Below are 17,253 nucleotides of genomic sequence, written 5' to 3'. Positions count from 1 at the left end.
CAACGATAAATTGATAATCATACAACAATCTAAACATCACGATTCGATCGTTGTTTTGGAACAAAAATTGTTACTTACCTTAGAACCGAACGCTCGTCGCTTTACCAAAAGTTATATTAGTAGTAATGGTGCAACTCAAATCTTTTAAACCGCACAGCAAGTCAAAAATCATGGTTCGATCGCTCTGCCAAGTAAGGATAATTATTGCACCCAAAAATCTCCCTCCCAATAATTGCACTCCTGGCAATCAATGTGAATCGAACACATGACATTGTTCTGATATCAATTATAAGACTAAGCGCTTGCTACTTTACCAAAAGTTATAGCTAGTAGTAATGGTACAACTCAAATCTTTTAAACCGCACAGCAGCTCAAACAACATGGTTCGACCGCTCTACTAAACAAGGACAATTATTGCACCCAACACTTACCAACAATATTTACTCCAAATTAAAGATGATTTCTCCCAACACATGGCATATATCCACACAATCATTTATGAAAAAATGTTTACTGCATCTATATACATTTAAAAAAAATGATATTTATACAAAAATAATAAATATAAAACCAAAATTGAAACATTATATTTAAAGGGACTGGGTAATGATAAAACCCGTGTTTCTTGAAACTTAACTTAAAATATCTTTCCAGTTTTACAGAATTTATAAAATGTTTTAGTTTGTCATAAATTCTTACATCTTAGTTTGAAATTAAACTCCTAAAAAATTTGAATAAACAAATTATTAAATCGACAAAAGCCTAGTGTAGAAGTAAACTAAACGAGGGGAAGAAAAAAAATAAGAAGAGAAATGGATTTGGAAATATTAATTTAGTGTGTTATATTGAATACTGTGATTATTTCGAATATTATATTTTTTATCAACAAAAAAATATAACTACATATTTTATATTAAACAAAATTATTTTGATTCTCAGCTGTAAACAATAAAACATATATGTTGATTGATTAACTGATAAATGTGATATAGGTGATTAATTTATTTTAAAAATAATTAATAATTCATAATACGTAAATAAACTAATTATTTTAAATGATCAAGTTGTCTTTACTAAATAATAATATTATATAGTATTATGTAGTTGAATGATATTATATGATAATAATATTAAATAATATTATTCAATGAATAATAAATAAATATTAAAAAAACATTTAGTTTTGTTATTATTATTTACATTAAGTAAATATTAATAATATTAATTGTTTTAATAATAAAATTCAATAAATCAAATTTAGTTCAACAAATCAACGAATAATAATAAATATTATGAATAAAAATAATATCGTTACTTTTTAAGATTCTCTCGTATAAAATAAATAATAAAATTAACGGACAATATTATTATCTGTCAGTGTTAAACATTCTTATAAAAAACATTATAAAACAAAATTATTTCAATTATAATAAAAAATTAATACATGACAAATCACGCTAACAAAAAATAATATCAACTCAGCGTCGGACGGAGAAGCATTAAAACGGAAAAAAAAAGCCACGGAAAAATCGAAGCGAGTAAAAAAAATGTTGCGCAAATGAATGAGTAATGCTGCATTCGAATTTCACTCGGTGCAATTTATAAGAACAAGGAATCCATGACAATCTACCACAGATTCAACTGTCAGGGATTCTGATTCCGAGACTTTTGTTTATTTTTTTTTAAAAAAATTGAATCCAAAATTTTGAATCATGGATTGCAATACTTTTATAACTTTTTTAAATTTGTAATATTTTAATACATACTTTTTAAAATTATATATATATATATATATATATATATATATATATATATATATATATTTTAAAAAGCCAATAAACTAGTTACGTTAAGTCATAATAGGCAAAAATTGGTGTGAGACGATTCCACAGGTCGTATTTTGTTAGATATTATCTCTTAGTTGGGTCATCCATAAAAAAATATTACTTTTTATCCTAAAAGTATTACTTTTTATTGTGATTATCAGCAAGATTGACCCGTATCAAAGATAAAGATTCGTGGGACCGTCTCACAAGAGACTTACTCGTTATAATATTATTATTTTTTTCTTTGATATTTTTGAGAATAAAAAAATCTTGTAATATCAAACACACTAATATTTTTAAGTTATCTAAAATAATTTCATCTAAATATTTCAATATTTTATTTTTAAAATAAGACATTACAATTTATAAACTCTTTAAAATTAGGGATGTCAATGGGTCCGGATTTTACCCAGATCCGCAATGGACCCGCGTGTATGGGGTGGGTTTGGGTATACTAAATGGGTCATGGGGTGAGTCTCGGGTCCAATTTTTCAGACCCATCCGGATATGGAGCGGGTCATGGGTCCTATAATACCCACCCCATATATATGTGGATATAAATATTCTAGGGTTTTAGTTTTATTAATTTTCATTTTTTAGTAGCTCATCTCAACCATAACGATCTTAGTTATTCCTATGTCAACCGTTGCATTTGAATCTGCTTTTAGCAATAATGGAAGAATAGTTGGCCCTCATCTTAGTAGATTAAATATTGTCTACTCGTTGATTTTATATTGATTTGTTTAAATTATGTTATGATTTATTTTTGGGGATGTCAAGATTTTTTTGGAGAGCTATTAACTCTTTTTTTTTTATGTAATTCTTTATGTCGTGAAAATACTTTGTTTGTTATTATTAAATGTGGTCTAAGACATGAATTAATTTTCTACAATGTTGTATTTAGAGGCTTGTCTGTTTCATAATTCAGTCATGTGAGAAGAAAGATTAATTTTTTATTTTAAAAAAATTCGGGTCTCACGGGTCTCACGGGTCTACCCGACCCCATTTCGTATTCGATGTGGGATGGGTCCGAAGAATATTTAACCCGGGTGGGGCGGATAATGGGTCAAAGTTTTTTTTATGGGGAGGGTCTTGGGTTTAGCCAAACCCACCTCATACCCGCCCCATTGACATCTCTATTTAAAATCTTAAGATATAAGATCTAAACAAGATGTAAATTTTATATGCTGGCCAAACATCATATTAATATGTTCTTAGATATATTACGCATTATTTTAAATTCTAAAATTAGTTGCACCTTAATATTTTGGTCAAGCTCTAGGTTGGATGTTAAAATTTAGATATTATTATAATGTGCAGACACGAATTTTAATATATAAAATTTTATGTTTTTAAAAAAAGCAAAAACGTGTGTGAGACGGTCTCACGGGTCGTATTTGTGAGACGGATCTCTTATTTGGGTCACCCATGAAAAAGTATTATTTTTTATGTTAAGAGTACTACTTTTTATTGTGAATATGGGTAGGGTTGACCCGTCTCACGGATTATGACCCGTGAGATGGTCTCACATGAGACTCACTTCTTTAAAAAGATTTGATTATTTTTATTTTTGAAAAACCACTTGCTCGACCGGTGATTCACTCCATTAATCCCAACTCTACACAGAAGGAAGATCACAGAAAATATTGGTTTCAAATTTATTCTTATCCTCTATACTCAATTAGTGGAAAGCCACACGAACATTGATAATCTCTGTAATTTCATAAACACAACAGAATCGAATCGAATTAAATTCTAAATAAGAATAATCTAAATCATTTAATTTTCATTTGACAAGGGATATGTACCGGAGACAAGTTTTCATTCATTCTTCAAGATTTTGGATAGGAAATCATTGCAACTGAAGTACCTGTGACTCTTGAATTCCATGAATCTTTAATAGCAAAATCTTGAACAGAGCCACCATTATTTAGTCTCAATTTTCCCGGATTCCTCCATTAACAACCTCTTCATGAACTTATCCTCGGCATCTTTCAAGAACTTGAACTTTGGAGGAGGAGAAGACCTCAATCTGTTTATTTCTGCTTCTGTTAAGGATTCAAAAAGAGGATTGAACCCGAGGTTACTGTAAGAATCCAAGGATTTTAGATTCTTAACAGTTGGTGAAGATAAAGGGGTGAGAAAAGGGGTGCCATCTATGAAAACAAGGTCACTCAAACTCCTTGTTCTCGACCCTTTTCTGCTACTCTTTTCACCTTTCGATTTCCCATCTTCTGACTCCAAATCCTCCTTATTTTCCTCCTTAATTGTGAAGAGAAATCTTGGAGGGCCACAGAGATTGTGCATCCTCATTAACTCGGTCGCCTCACCTTCTTCACCATAGTTTTTCAAGCCCAAATCTTTATCTGAACCCAATTCCAAATCTTGCTCTCGTTCTTGTTGGTTTCTCACTGAATTTGTTAGTTCTAGACTGCTGTTACTGCTGTTAAATGAATTGGGCCTCTTCCAGCAGAAGATAAATGAAAAATCCTCGATTTCTCTGATGCTGTTAGTGGCCACTCTCTTCTTCCAGCACAGTAAATAGTAGAGCTCTGCCACCAGTCCAACGAATACTAAACCAAACACAAAACTCAAACCAATGCCTAAAACACTAAAAGACCCCATCTTTACAAAAACCCAGTTCTATAAATGTCTCATTTGCTCATATTTTTTGCACAAATTTGAAATAAAACCCAGAAGTTCAAACCCCGAGTAGGTTTTCCTTCAAGATATCTGCTTCTGAAATCAATAAATACACCACCAGTGGTGATACTCTTTACAAGAACAAAAAAAGAAAAGAAAAGAAAAGGGGCAGCCACTTTTCTTGAAATCTTATGATCGTTCACAGTTTGGGTTCAAAAGCAAAGACCTAACCACACCCTTTCACTCGCCTGAATGCAAGTACGATTCCATAATGTAAAGCATACTTTAGAGAACTTTACAAAAGGTACAAAATTAAATATTGCCTCAGATACACGCCATAGCCTGTGAGATTCTACGTGTGGAGGAAATAAAATCTTACCTTTTTCAGTATTCTAGTCCATATATATATATAATAAACTCGCAGTACCCTAAAAGCAAGAAGAAATATCTGATGCAAATATTCGTTTGGAAAACAGGAAAGGGATTTTTTCCAAAAAAAAAAAAGGAAAAACAAAGAGGAGATGGTGACGTGTATGTGTGAGGAATGGTTGGAGTGGTCACATCGTCACTGGATATTTCACATGGGCTTGCTCTTGGCTCAATCGTGAATTAATCTATGGAAACAAGCATTCCAAACTATTCTTTAATTTTCTATTTCTATAAATAAATAAATATTAATGAAATATTATTCCAATCGATTGTCTCTTTCGTACACTCAATCATCTTGCATTAGGCATACCCATTTTTTTACATCTTTATTTAACATTTTATTAATCGCAATTTCGAATTATAAGTTTACACAATTTATCCACAAATTTTAAAAATTAACTTAATTATTAAAGTATTTCGGATTGTTTGGACAAGTACTTGTAATACTTTTTTTTATAAATTTTATATAAAATAATTTAAAAGTTGTTATAAAAACAAATTTGTGATTGAACAATTATTTTATTATTATTTTTAAAACAGTTTAAAGTAAAATGTTTTCCTGTCGATTATTATTCCATCCAAATAGGTCGTAAATCTTGACAAAAATTTGTGTAATACGATCTCACGAATCGTATTTTGTGAGATAAATATCTTATTTGGATCATTCATGAAAAAATATTATTTTTTACGTTAAAAATATTATTTTTTATATAAGATTAACTAATCTTACACGTAAAGATTTATGAGATACACTCGTCCTGGACCAACTCCTCAGTCTTTTTGTCACCATATCTCCACCTCGATTAAAAAGTCAAACAAAAGCATCGTACGACAACTGTAAAAGGCTGTTTTCTGAAAGATGAAGGCAAATTTATGCATTATATATAATTTTAAAATGGCAAGCTAATTTTAGTCATTCTCAGGGTTTTAGAATGTCCTTGAGTATTTATTATCCACGCAAATGTCACTTCAAAAAAGCGTTAAATGATTCACATCATAATTTGTGACAAGCAACATTTTAGCAAGTTTTGAGTTTCATTTCTCCGACCTAACCGACACTGTAACTTGCTAAAATTTTCAAGAAACAAAGACACTTGAGATTTCAAATCAAACAGCTAGAAAAACATTAATTTTGAAAACAATTGAGTGAAGAAACAAAGATTCCGGAACCAAGTGTACAAGTTTTCTAATGTTATAGGTGAAATTTATTAAGAGACTTGAGAAAAGCAGCGGGTGTCTAACCACACCCACCCCCCAACCTTTGATCTTAAGAAACAGCTAGGGATCGAACCGAACACTTTCCAAGAACTTGAATATAGGAGCCGTTACCTTCTGAATATGCAGGCAGAGAAACATCACGAAGGTAAATGAGAAGAAGGTTCAAATGATGACATATGGACCAAATCTGTGGCAAAATCATCGACCACCATCCAGGGACATAAGAAATGCAGAACTGATGGTGATCTAAGCGAGTTAAGAGGTTTACTGCATCGAGTCAATCTTATTTAAAGGCAAAATTACCATGGTTTCAATTCTCACAAGATTCAATTTAGCTGTTAAAAATGAAGCCAACTCTTTGGGGGAAAACAAATACGAGAGAGAGAAGAAAAAAGGGTTGGTCTTACTCTCGAGTCTTAACTTAGCCAGCTTTGAAAATCTATCTCAGACAAGTACTGAAAGTAACTCGAAGATATTGAATAAGCAGTGCAGGGGGGAAAACAACTCCGGCAACAGTTCATTCTGCTATTGATTTAAAAGCTTGGGTACTTTGATTTATACTGATGGGTTATGAACGACCAGTTCAAGGCAAATATAGACAACCTAACAGAGAACGGTCTTTGTGAGATGAAAACTATAACTTAATCTAATGACCGGTTTTAAAATGGCCATAGTATGCAATTGCAATTTTTAACAAAAATACAAGTTCACCGCTACAAAAATTTACTTCTTAAATGTCACACAGCACGCTTCTGCTTTGATCTTTTACTTTTCTTAGGACCGGAAAAAGTAGGAACTTGTTTGCTCGTGGTAGATGCATATGCCTCTTCAAGAACTTCCTTATCCTATCAACCAATTTGCCGTCAGATATCATGCCAATAAATTTGTCTACTAATTTTCGTATTATTTAGAAGAAATTAAGAACGCTCTTTTTGCGTGAAACAGTGAGGTAAACTTCACCTTTTGTTCAGCATCACTATCTAAGTCATATTCAGCCTCAGGGTCAATTGTATCTGAAGTCAGAGCATTATCTGCAGGCAGTGCGCTGATCTTTTTCTTCTTCTCTTCGTCTTTCAACTGTTTGAATCTGTTTCAGAAATAATTTTAGTCAGTGATAGCACCCAGAAAAAGCAAAAATAACAAAAGACTTTGCACGTTGAATCAACCTTTCACCAGCCTGTTCTGACTGAGAAACTGATCGTTTTGCACGTCCAGCGCTAATTATCCCACCAGCATTCTCGTCTACAAGAGGCTTTGCACCTCCCATTTTGCGCAACCATACTTGCTGTGCAGTGCTGAGCACGTTGTTTGTGAACCTAAAAACAAGGGTAATGGATTCTAATGAATACCAGCATATGCCAATTTTCTAAATGAAGATGGTCGTGCAAACACCAGTTAAGACATGTATATGTACTTATTTGGTGCATAAGTTCTGACCAGAAGCTCGAATTTGTTTTTTTCTCATGCAACATGAAGGTTCTTGGTTAGAAAGGAACAAAACCCAATAAATCCAGGTTTTAGCTTGATTATTTCAAAGATGTGGATTCTCGTGTTCATTTCTCAAAGCAATACACTGTAAGATCTTATCAAACAAAATTTGGATCACCCAACAAAAGAGTGAAAATAAGTGCTCGTCAATGATACTTCACTTTAGTGGATCAAATAATTAAAAGAACCAATTGTTCGAGCTCAAGAGTAATAAAGTTAAGAGTATTACAAATTCTTTACTCTCAATCTTTATGCAGTAATTAATTTTCTAACCAAACAACTGTGCATATTAACAACAGAAACCCATTTAAAAATTAATGACAAATCTAGAGTTCATAGATCATAGCATCAATATTAGGCACATCAAATTCGCTAACACTCGAATACAATCACGATAGGCAAAAATTTTAAGGAAACAGCAGCACAGAAATACAGAATTACATTACCAGTATATTGATAACCCAGATGGCACAGACAACGAAAAGTAGCCAATCATAAGTGGGAGAAACTTTAATACAAGTAGCGAGTTCTTCTGAGATGGATCATCTGTCTACCAAATTAGAATTAAGCTATAAGGGAAACATGACATAATAAAACATTGCAAAAAAGTGAGAGATAAAAAAGTAGAACTTACTTGGGGAGGCTTCATTATTTCCATTGAGACATACTGTGATACAACGAGAAGAACAGGTAAAACAAGATATGCAGCAGTGTCATACCAACCAAGGGGTGGGTGTCCGTCCTGAAAGAAAATGTGAGATGACATTTTATTACATGACAAGAATAAACTAGGGGAATAATTGAATAAATCATTCCAGGTAAAAAGAAGTAAACGTGATAAAAGCCGGGAGAAAGATTCGGCGAGAGACAAATTACTGATCAAAGAATCCAGAAAGCCCTAAGTTAGCTGATGGAAATGGAGATAATTCATTTTCCATTACCACAAAAGGCAGTAGCCAGGAAATTCCTGATCCACTTTGCCGAGCAGCAATTGTTGTTGGGCCTCCCAAAGAAGGAATCCAAAAAAATCCTTCAGTCAGCAGTCCCTATATAAGATTTCAAAACCAAAATGTTGTCATAATAAAATTATGAACAACCAGGAAACTGTTGGTATACAAATAGACTCGACTATCTTGTCACATACCTCATTTGCCACATTTGAAAGAGCTTGATATAAGCCTATCCAGACTGGAATAGTAGCCAAAGTTGGGAAACATCCTGTTATTCAATCTAAGAGTTTAAGAAATTACAAGTTGCATTCATTGCTTTGGGTCTTTCTACAATGAAATACGTGAATATACTACAGGAAAGAGAGAGTTTTTCGGATCAAAGTCCTTAGTTTGGGAGAAATACAGCATATGTTGTCGGCCAAATGCTAATACATAAATGTTTCTAAGTTCTTATGTTTATCCTGTCGCTTGTTGATGCCGATTTCTTATGACGGCTAGCCTGATGTCATGCTGGTTGTCTATTCGTTTATGCAGGCTTCTCATGCTCAAAAAAGGTATAAATATTGAAATTACCGGCTTGGAAATTATTCTGAAATGCTCTAGCTCAAAATATGACGATGGTCGTATCATCGATTTCGCAGCCCCAAAATTCATCCTCTAGTGATAATGTATGGAGAAATGATTAGTTAATATGCAAGCTACATTCTTGAGGTTGAAATTTGAACATGCCAGTGATCATGCCATCATTTGCCATCTCTTTTGTTATAAAATTCTAAATCACCGCAAAACATGAACTTTATTTCTTATGAAGTACACAGTTGCCCTTTCTTCTTCTTTTTTCTTTCCCAGTGTTGAGTGATTAAAGAAAGAAAGTAGGCAGTGCAGTGGACTGGCTCACGTGGGAAAGAAGCAGAAGGTAACAGCACACTATACAGCTAACCGAAGTCAAGGAAAAGCAAATTGACAGTCTAAACAGTACCTGCCAGAGGATTGACTCCTGCCTGTTTGTATAAACGGGAGGTTTCAAGCTGAATTCTTTCCTGTAAGAGTAGCGTATAGAATAAAGTCCCACAGACAAGGTAATAGCAAAATTATATAGAGACAAAAAAAATTGGCTCAGTACACTGTGCCTCAGATGCAAACAAATGAATTAAAAGCAAGATCAATTGCAATCCCTGTAAGATCTAACCAATCGTCTCAATTCAACCCATAAAGATCATGAAAATTTTCTCTCATCATTGGAGAGAGAATAAACATCATGTACCAGTAGTATATTACATACTTAATCAGTTCTACCAGCCTCTCTGCTCGAAAGTGGCCAAAGTTGTCTTTTTTATATGAATAATTTTTAACTAACCAAATTTAATGCAACCTCGAAGAAACATAACACTATTTGATACTGTTGATGCTCAACTTTTATAGAAAGAAAAAAAAATCATTAATAACATTTCTCATCCTCGAGGTTGATTATCATCCATTCAAAGTTTATATGGAAGGAGAGTTTATAAGATCGATAATCTCTGGGTTAACACTTAGAGTATGTGCTTAATATTTATCTGACAAGACATGATAAGCAGCTAATGGAGCAATTGCACATTGTAAAGGTTCGAACCGATTCCTATCGATCGTTCTCCCCTTCGTAATTCATTGTTGTTGATAAATAAAGATTGGTTGCCCTCCTGTGGACGTAGACGAATTCCGTCGAAATACAGAGCTTGTTCGCTCAAGAAGAAGAGAAAAATGAACCCAGAAGTTTTGGACGACTACTGCGCTTCTCCTTGAGCTTCCTCTATTTTGTGTATCTCACTTTTCGGTGTAAGTCTTCTGTAAAGTTTTTTCTGTTATTCTCTCTTTAAGTATTCCACCCTTTTCCCCAAATTAACCGCAACTACTTCCACTGATTAATGCCAAGTCGTTTTCCCTTGACAGTTGGGTCCCAAGTCATTCATGACATGGTAGGTATGGTAGATCACTTAATCAATCGATAGTTGTATTAGGTCCCTTATGTTGGTGCCAATTTGAGAGACACACCTTCACAAATCTCCACCTAGTCTTCAAGATTGGCTACTCTCCATTTTCCACCATTTTCTATTCCTGAGGTACCACATCGATCAAGTTCAAGCAATATCTGAACTTGACCATAGGCAGTGGTTTTGTTAGCATGTCTGCGGGGTTGTCATCCGTTGCTATCTTTTCAAGTTTTATCTCTCCTTTAGAGATAATATCCCTTACATAATGCAGCTTGACATCAATATGTTTTGAACGCTCATGGAATACTTGGTGCTTTGACAAGTGTATAGCACTTTGGTTATCACAGTTCACTACAATCTGTTCTTGTTGAACTCCCAACTCTGCTATCAGTCCTTTCAACCAGATGGCCTCCTTAACAGCCTCCGTGACAGCTATGAACTCTGCCTCAGTTGTTGATAGGGCTACCACAGATTGTAGTGAAGCTTTCCAGCTGATGGCAGTGCCATAAAGTGTGAAAACGTATCCTGTTATGGATTTTCTTGTATCTAAGTTTCCGGCAAAGTCTGAGTCAACATATCCTTCCAGCGGTTGTGTTGAGTTTTCATGCTGATTTTTAAACATCAGTCCCATATTCAATGTTCCTCTCAAGTACCTCAATGTCCATTTTAATGCTTCCCAATGATTTTCCCCTGGATCAGCCATAAATCTGGAAATCAAGCTTATTGCATGTGCTAAGTCGGGTCGAGTGCATACCATACCGTACATGATGCTTCCTACTCCATTTGCATATGTAATATTCATCATTTTCATCCTTTCTTCTGCACTTGTTGGTGACTGTACCACAGAGAGTTTAAAGTGTTGTCCGAGAGGTGTAATTGCTGCCTTAGCCTCATGCATATTGAACCGTTTTAGCACTTTCTTTATGTATGATTCTTGGCATAAAAACAGGCTTTTGCATTCCCTTTTCCTAGTATTTTCCATTCCTAGAATTCTCTTGGCATTCCCCAAGTCCTTCATTTCGAATTCTGAGCCAAGCTGTTGTTTTAGTGTTTGTATTTCCGATTTGCTCACACTTGCTATGAGCATATCGTCAACATATAACAGGAGGTAAGTCATCACACCATTTTCTTCTCTTTTGAAATAAACACAGCTGTCATAGCGGCTTCTTTTAAAGCTTATTCTTGACATGAATTCATCGAATCGCTTATACCATTGCCTTGGGCTTTGTTTCAGCCCATAAAGTGATTTTTTCAGAAGGCAAACCTTCTGTTCAGACCCTTTTATTTGTAGTCCCTTTGGTTTGTCCATATATATGATCTCTTCAAGCTCTCCATGAAGGAAGGCTGTTTTTACATCGAGTTGTTCAAGTTCCATATCCAAGTGAGCTACCAAGGCAAGTATTATTCTTATGGAACAGTGCTTGACCACCGGGGAAAAGATCTCATTGAAGTCTAATCCTTCCTTTTGGGAGTATCCTTTTGCAACTAACCTTGCCTTGTACTTAACATTTTCTGTCCCTGGCAAGCCTTCTTTTAGTTTGTATATCCATTTACACCCAAGTACTCTTTGTCCCTTTGGTCTATCCACTAGCTGCCATGTGTTGTTTTTCATGAGAGAATTTATTTCTTCATCCATGGCAGCTTGCCAATTTTCTTTGTCTTTGCATGTGACAGCTTCTTCATAGTTTGATGGCTCAATAAATTCCACCTTTTCAGCTACAGTGAGAGCATACCATGTCAGGTCCGCATGAGCATATCTTTGTGGGGGTCTTACCTCTCTTCTTGTTCTGTCTTTGGCTAAGGTATAAGTTTGAAGTTCATGGTTTGGTGGATCATTTTCTGCTGTCTGTATCTGAGTTTCAATGAGACCATCAGCTTCCTTTTGAGGAAAGTTATTGTTGGTCTCCACCTCAATTTGTGTTTGATGTTGGCCTTTATCCATGGCAGTATACTCATTTTTCAGTTTATATCCCATCTTGCCTTCATCAAAAATGATATCCCTGGTATTGAAGCATCTCGGTCCAGTGGCTTCTAAATTTCATACCTTATATCCTTTGACTCCATCTGGATAACCTATACAGATACATCTCAAGGCCCTTGCATCAAGTTTGTCTTGCTTTACATGAGCATATCCTAGACAGCCAAATACTCGAAGATGTGAGTATTCTGATGGGGTTCATGTCCAAAGTTCCATTGGTGTTTTAAAATTGATTGCACTTGAGGGACATCGATTGATCAGATAACAAGCTGTATGAATAGCTTCTCCCCAAAATGATTTTGGAAGTCCTGCACTTATAATCATGCATCTGACACGTTCTAGCAAAGTGCGATTCATTCTTTCTGCTACCCTGTTTTGTTGTGGATTACCAGCAACTGTTCTGTGTCTAGTAATCCCCTTCAATCTACATATCTCCTTAAATGTTTCTGAGAAAAACTCCAGCCCATTATCTGTTCGAAGATGTTTAAGCTTTAGGTCCATTTTGTTTTCTGTAGCTTGTAACCATTCTTTAAATTTCATGGCAGCTTCATCCTTTGTCTTTAATACGTACACCCAAAGTCTCCTTGTATAATCATCTACTATGGACATGAAGTACATTCCTCCCCCATGCGTTGCTGTTTTTGATGGCCCCCAAAGGTCCGAATGAACATGTTCTAAGGGCCTGGATGTCGTGTGTTTCCCTTGGCCAAACTGAACTTTCTTAGCTTTTCCTAGTACGCAATTCTCAAAGAATTCCAAGCCTTGAATTTCATCTCCGCGCAATAGATTTTCCTTGGACAATTGCATCAGTCCCTTTTCACCCACATGGCCTAGCCTTAGGTGCCAAAGGCTAGCTTTGTTTGCTGTCTGCTGTGCCATAGCAGCTCCTCCAACAACCGTGTTTCCTTGTAATACATACAGGGAGGTTGTCTTGATAACTTTCATGACAGCTAGAGATCCCTTCATTACTTTCATAGTTCCATTCTCAGATTTGAACGTGAGACCATCACTGTCAAGTGTTCCGAGAGATATTAGATTTCTTTTCAATTCGGGAACATACCTTACATGAGTTAGAAGCCTATCTTGTCCATCGTACATCCTTAATTTGATGGAACCTGAGCCTTTTATTCTACATGGTTTGTTGTTTCCCAGTAGCACAAGCCCTTCATCTGCCTCAATCAAGTTTTCGAACCATGATTTTGTAGGACACATATGGAAAGTACATCCCGAATCAAGAATCCAGTCAGTGTTGGGATCTTGATTCGAGATCATGAGGGCTTCCACTGATTCATTGCCATATGATGCTATGGCAGCCTCACCATTTGTGTGAGATCTTTCTTGTGGCTTCCTATTTTTGTCAGGGCAATTCCTCTTAAAGTGTCCTTCTCGATGGCAATTGAAGCACTTGAGTCTAGGCTGGCTCTTTGATCGGGGTTTGTTTCTTGGCCCCTTTTGTATTCTTTTCTCTGTCCTACCTCGAACATGGAGCATTTCTCCCTGAGATTCTGTTGAGTTCTGGTGCCTCTTCTGAAGTTCTTTTGCTTGGATTGCTGATAGAACTTCTTCCAGCGAGATTGATCTTTCCCTTCCATACAACATTGCCTCTTTGAAATTTTCATACGGATGTGGAAGGGAATTCAACAGAAACAGAGCTTTATCTTCTTCCTCAAGTTTAATTTCAATGTTGTCCAATTCGTCCAGGATTTTGTTGAACTCGTCAATTTGATCCAAGATGCTTTTATCCTCTTTGATCTTGAACGAGTACAGCCGTTGTTTCATATATAAACGATTGGCCAGGGATTTTGTCATGTACAGCTTCTCCAACTTGTTCCATATTGCTTCTGCCGTCTTCTCCTTCGAGACTTCTCGAAGAACTTTATCCCCAAGACTAAGGATTATTGCACTGTGAGCCTTTTCCAAGATTGATGCCTTTTCTGTATCCTTCAGTGTTGTTGCCATGTTCGCTTCACCGGTCAACGCTTCGATCAGTCCTTGTTGTACCAAGATCGCACGCATCTTGATCCTCCACAAGCCGAAGTCGTTTTTCCAAGAGAATTTCTCGATGTCGAATTTCAACGAACCCATTCTTCCCAACGTGTTCCCACAGACGGCGCGCCACTTGTTAGGACCAATGGAATCCGGATATATCCACACTGGTATGATATTGTCCACTTTGGGTTTTAGCCCTCATGGTTTTGCTTTTGGAACCACCCAAAAGGCCTCATACCAATGGAGATATCATTCCATCTTATAAACCCATGATCCCCAACGTGTTCCCACAGACGGCGCCACTTGTTAGGACCAATGGAATCCGAATATCTACACACTGGTATGATATTGTCCACTTTGGGTTTTAACCCTCATGGTTTTGCTTTTGGAACCACCCAAAATGCCTCATACCAATGGAGATATCATTCCATCTTATAAACCCATGATCTTTCTCTAGATCTTTCAATGTGGGACTTTGGTTGCATCCCAACAATCCTCCCCTCAAACGAAGTTCCACTATTATTCTCATAGTCCGAGCCTCCCCTCAAGCCTTATTCGCCCTCCAATCGAGGTTACTCCACTTCACTGCGTTGTAGCGCACGCCTTACATGAATACCGGGAGCATCAACCACCTCGAGAGTTTAATCAAGGATTTTTACCGGGAGCTCTCACCTCCTTCGTTTAGGTATCAAGGATTCCACCCACATGGCTCGATCTAGACCATGGCTTTGATACCACTTGTTAGGACCAATGGAATCCGGATATCTCCACACTAGTATGATATTGTCTACTTTGGGTTTTCACCCTCATGGTTTTGCTTTTGGAACCACCCAAAAGGCCTCATACCAATGGAGATATCATTCCATCTTATAAACCCATGATCTTTCTCTAGATCTTCCAATGTGGGACTTTGGTTGCATCCCCACACACATTGTACAGCAGTTTGAGTTTTAGAAAAAAAAAAACAGAAATCACACTGAATGTTGGATTTTTTAGTGTTTTACATTATGAAGGGCACTTGACTTAATTCAACAATGACAGCGCATCTTGCAACGAGCGAGTATCGGATGGAAACAATTGCTTTTAATATATAAACCTGATACATAGACTTCTGAAAGATTCCATGAACATGCTTCATCCACAACCGAAGGATCACCATAGTTTCAAGACAAATACACTGCTAATTTGTCTTTCTATTCTTCCTCTCGCTCAGTTACTACCAAAAATCTTAAATGCATCACTCATCTTTAATTACGTTGTTTCAGTTTCAAGATAGTCATGAATCATTATTCTAGCATTAAAAGAAAAATTAAACTATGTCAGAACACCAGGGAAGATGCTTACTTGATTTCCTGCATATCTTTGTTGGATCGCTTTAATCTTTGGCTGAAGATTCTGCATTGCCAGTGTCGATTCAACCTTGTAGAGAAAAAAATATCATTGTTATACAGAAAATTTCCAGATTGCAATTAACATACATCACAAGAAAACCTTCTGACTGAAAGTTGCCAAATTGCAGTTGATACATCAAAGCCGGAACTAACAGATCGCTACAAATGTTAATGATAACAGAAGCAAAAGTTCACCTGTTTCTTGGTCAAAGGCAATGTGGCGACTTTAACAATTATTGTCAGCAGTATTATGGCAAATCCATAAGAATATGGCACATGAACAGCTGTAAGCCCATCCTTAAGCACCTGATAAAAATAAAGCGGGTTTTCAAATTTACTAATGCTATAAATTCATTTACATAAAAATATAAATGCTGCAATAAGCGAAACAAACTTGCTCAATGTTCTTATAATTTCGACAGAAAATTTTATTTGACAAGAATGGAACCTCCACATACCATTTAATCTTCTTAAAAAACGATCGCCAATTGAAATTTATTATGGGGAACGACAAAACCGGTCTCTGATCACCCATTCAATACAAAGAAAAAGTAAGAACAATGAGCAAGCAATTATCCCCATTTATAATAAAAATAAAAATCTTCTCACTTATTAACTGGTTTTATTGATTCAATTCGTCGGGACGAACGCATTGTTTTAAATCAATGAATTTGAGATTCAGACACAACCCATTAATTCATTGATATAAAAATAAGTATAGATGAAAGTAAGTTCCATATACAACAATCTTCTGCCATACGCAACAGACTTAGCAAATAACCCATACAAAACTTAACAGAAAAAGAACACACGTAAACCTTCTCAACCAAGTTCGAAATCAATACAGAGAAAGAAATAGTTTCAAGATCAATAATACCTTCAAGACAGCTTCCATGGCCTCTGAGATAAACCCAAACCAGCCACCGTTTTTCTGAGCAGCAGCAGAATCCGACGCTGTACTCCCATCTGCTGCAACTACCGCAGCATCGGCAATAGTGTACAGAAAACTCTCAGCTCGAGCAGCAATCGCGCCGAAATCAATGGAATTATCCAAGGAATGAATCGGCGGGTACTGATGGAGACTGAATCTCACCCTGGTAGTGATGCGTGTGGTGTGCGGATGGCGCGTGAGGGGTAGTAAAGTAGTCCCCAAGAAGGAAGGAGAGGAAATCAGTGTCCTCGCCATGGGAATTTGGGGATGGAGGAGCTGAGTTCAGTTGGCAGATGCTGCGTTCATGGAGTGGATAAAACTCTCTCGCAAAAAACGGGAGGGTCTCATTATAGATTATGGAATCTCTTTAGGAGGGCCTTCTGGTCTTTTTCCTACCTTTTTTTTTTATTCATTTATTCGCTTACAATAATATTAATGTT

General features: G+C 35.9%; 2 protein-coding genes across 3 annotated transcripts; both read right to left on the bottom strand.

The window, feature by feature from the left end:
* Window positions 1–3,470: 3,470 nt before the first annotated feature.
* LOC140835333 (uncharacterized) lies at window positions 3,471–5,022 on the bottom strand. Its single transcript, XM_073200826.1, has one exon. It carries the CDS (start codon window positions 4,449–4,451, stop codon window positions 3,753–3,755), a length of 699 nt encoding a protein of 232 aa, XP_073056927.1. The 5' UTR covers window positions 4,452–5,022; the 3' UTR covers window positions 3,471–3,752.
* Window positions 5,023–6,621: 1,599 nt separating this feature from the next.
* On the bottom strand, window positions 6,622–17,171 carry LOC140835328 (inner membrane protein ALBINO3, chloroplastic-like). Of its 2 annotated transcripts, XM_073200819.1 has the most exons (11): window positions 16,760–17,170; window positions 16,078–16,188; window positions 15,836–15,910; window positions 9,534–9,594; window positions 8,749–8,822; window positions 8,546–8,650; window positions 8,239–8,346; window positions 8,051–8,154; window positions 7,283–7,432; window positions 7,077–7,203; window positions 6,622–6,961 (listed from the first exon to the last, which is right to left on the bottom strand). In XM_073200819.1, exons 1-11 carry the CDS (start codon window positions 17,066–17,068, stop codon window positions 6,854–6,856), a joined length of 1,332 nt encoding a protein of 443 aa, XP_073056920.1. In that variant the 5' UTR covers window positions 17,069–17,170; the 3' UTR covers window positions 6,622–6,853. The 2 variants fall into 2 exon arrangements, with proteins under 2 accessions (XP_073056920.1, XP_073056923.1); XM_073200822.1 differs by lacking the exon at window positions 16,078–16,188 and having other exon boundaries at window positions 16,760–17,171.
* Between the last annotated feature and the right edge of the window lie 82 nt (window positions 17,172–17,253).

This window comes from Primulina eburnea, chromosome 1 (genome assembly GCF_022965805.1).
Source record: "Primulina eburnea isolate SZY01 chromosome 1, ASM2296580v1, whole genome shotgun sequence".
Lineage (NCBI taxonomy): Eukaryota > Viridiplantae > Streptophyta > Magnoliopsida > Lamiales > Gesneriaceae > Primulina > Primulina eburnea.
This window is presented reverse-complemented; position numbering and strand designations above follow the sequence as displayed.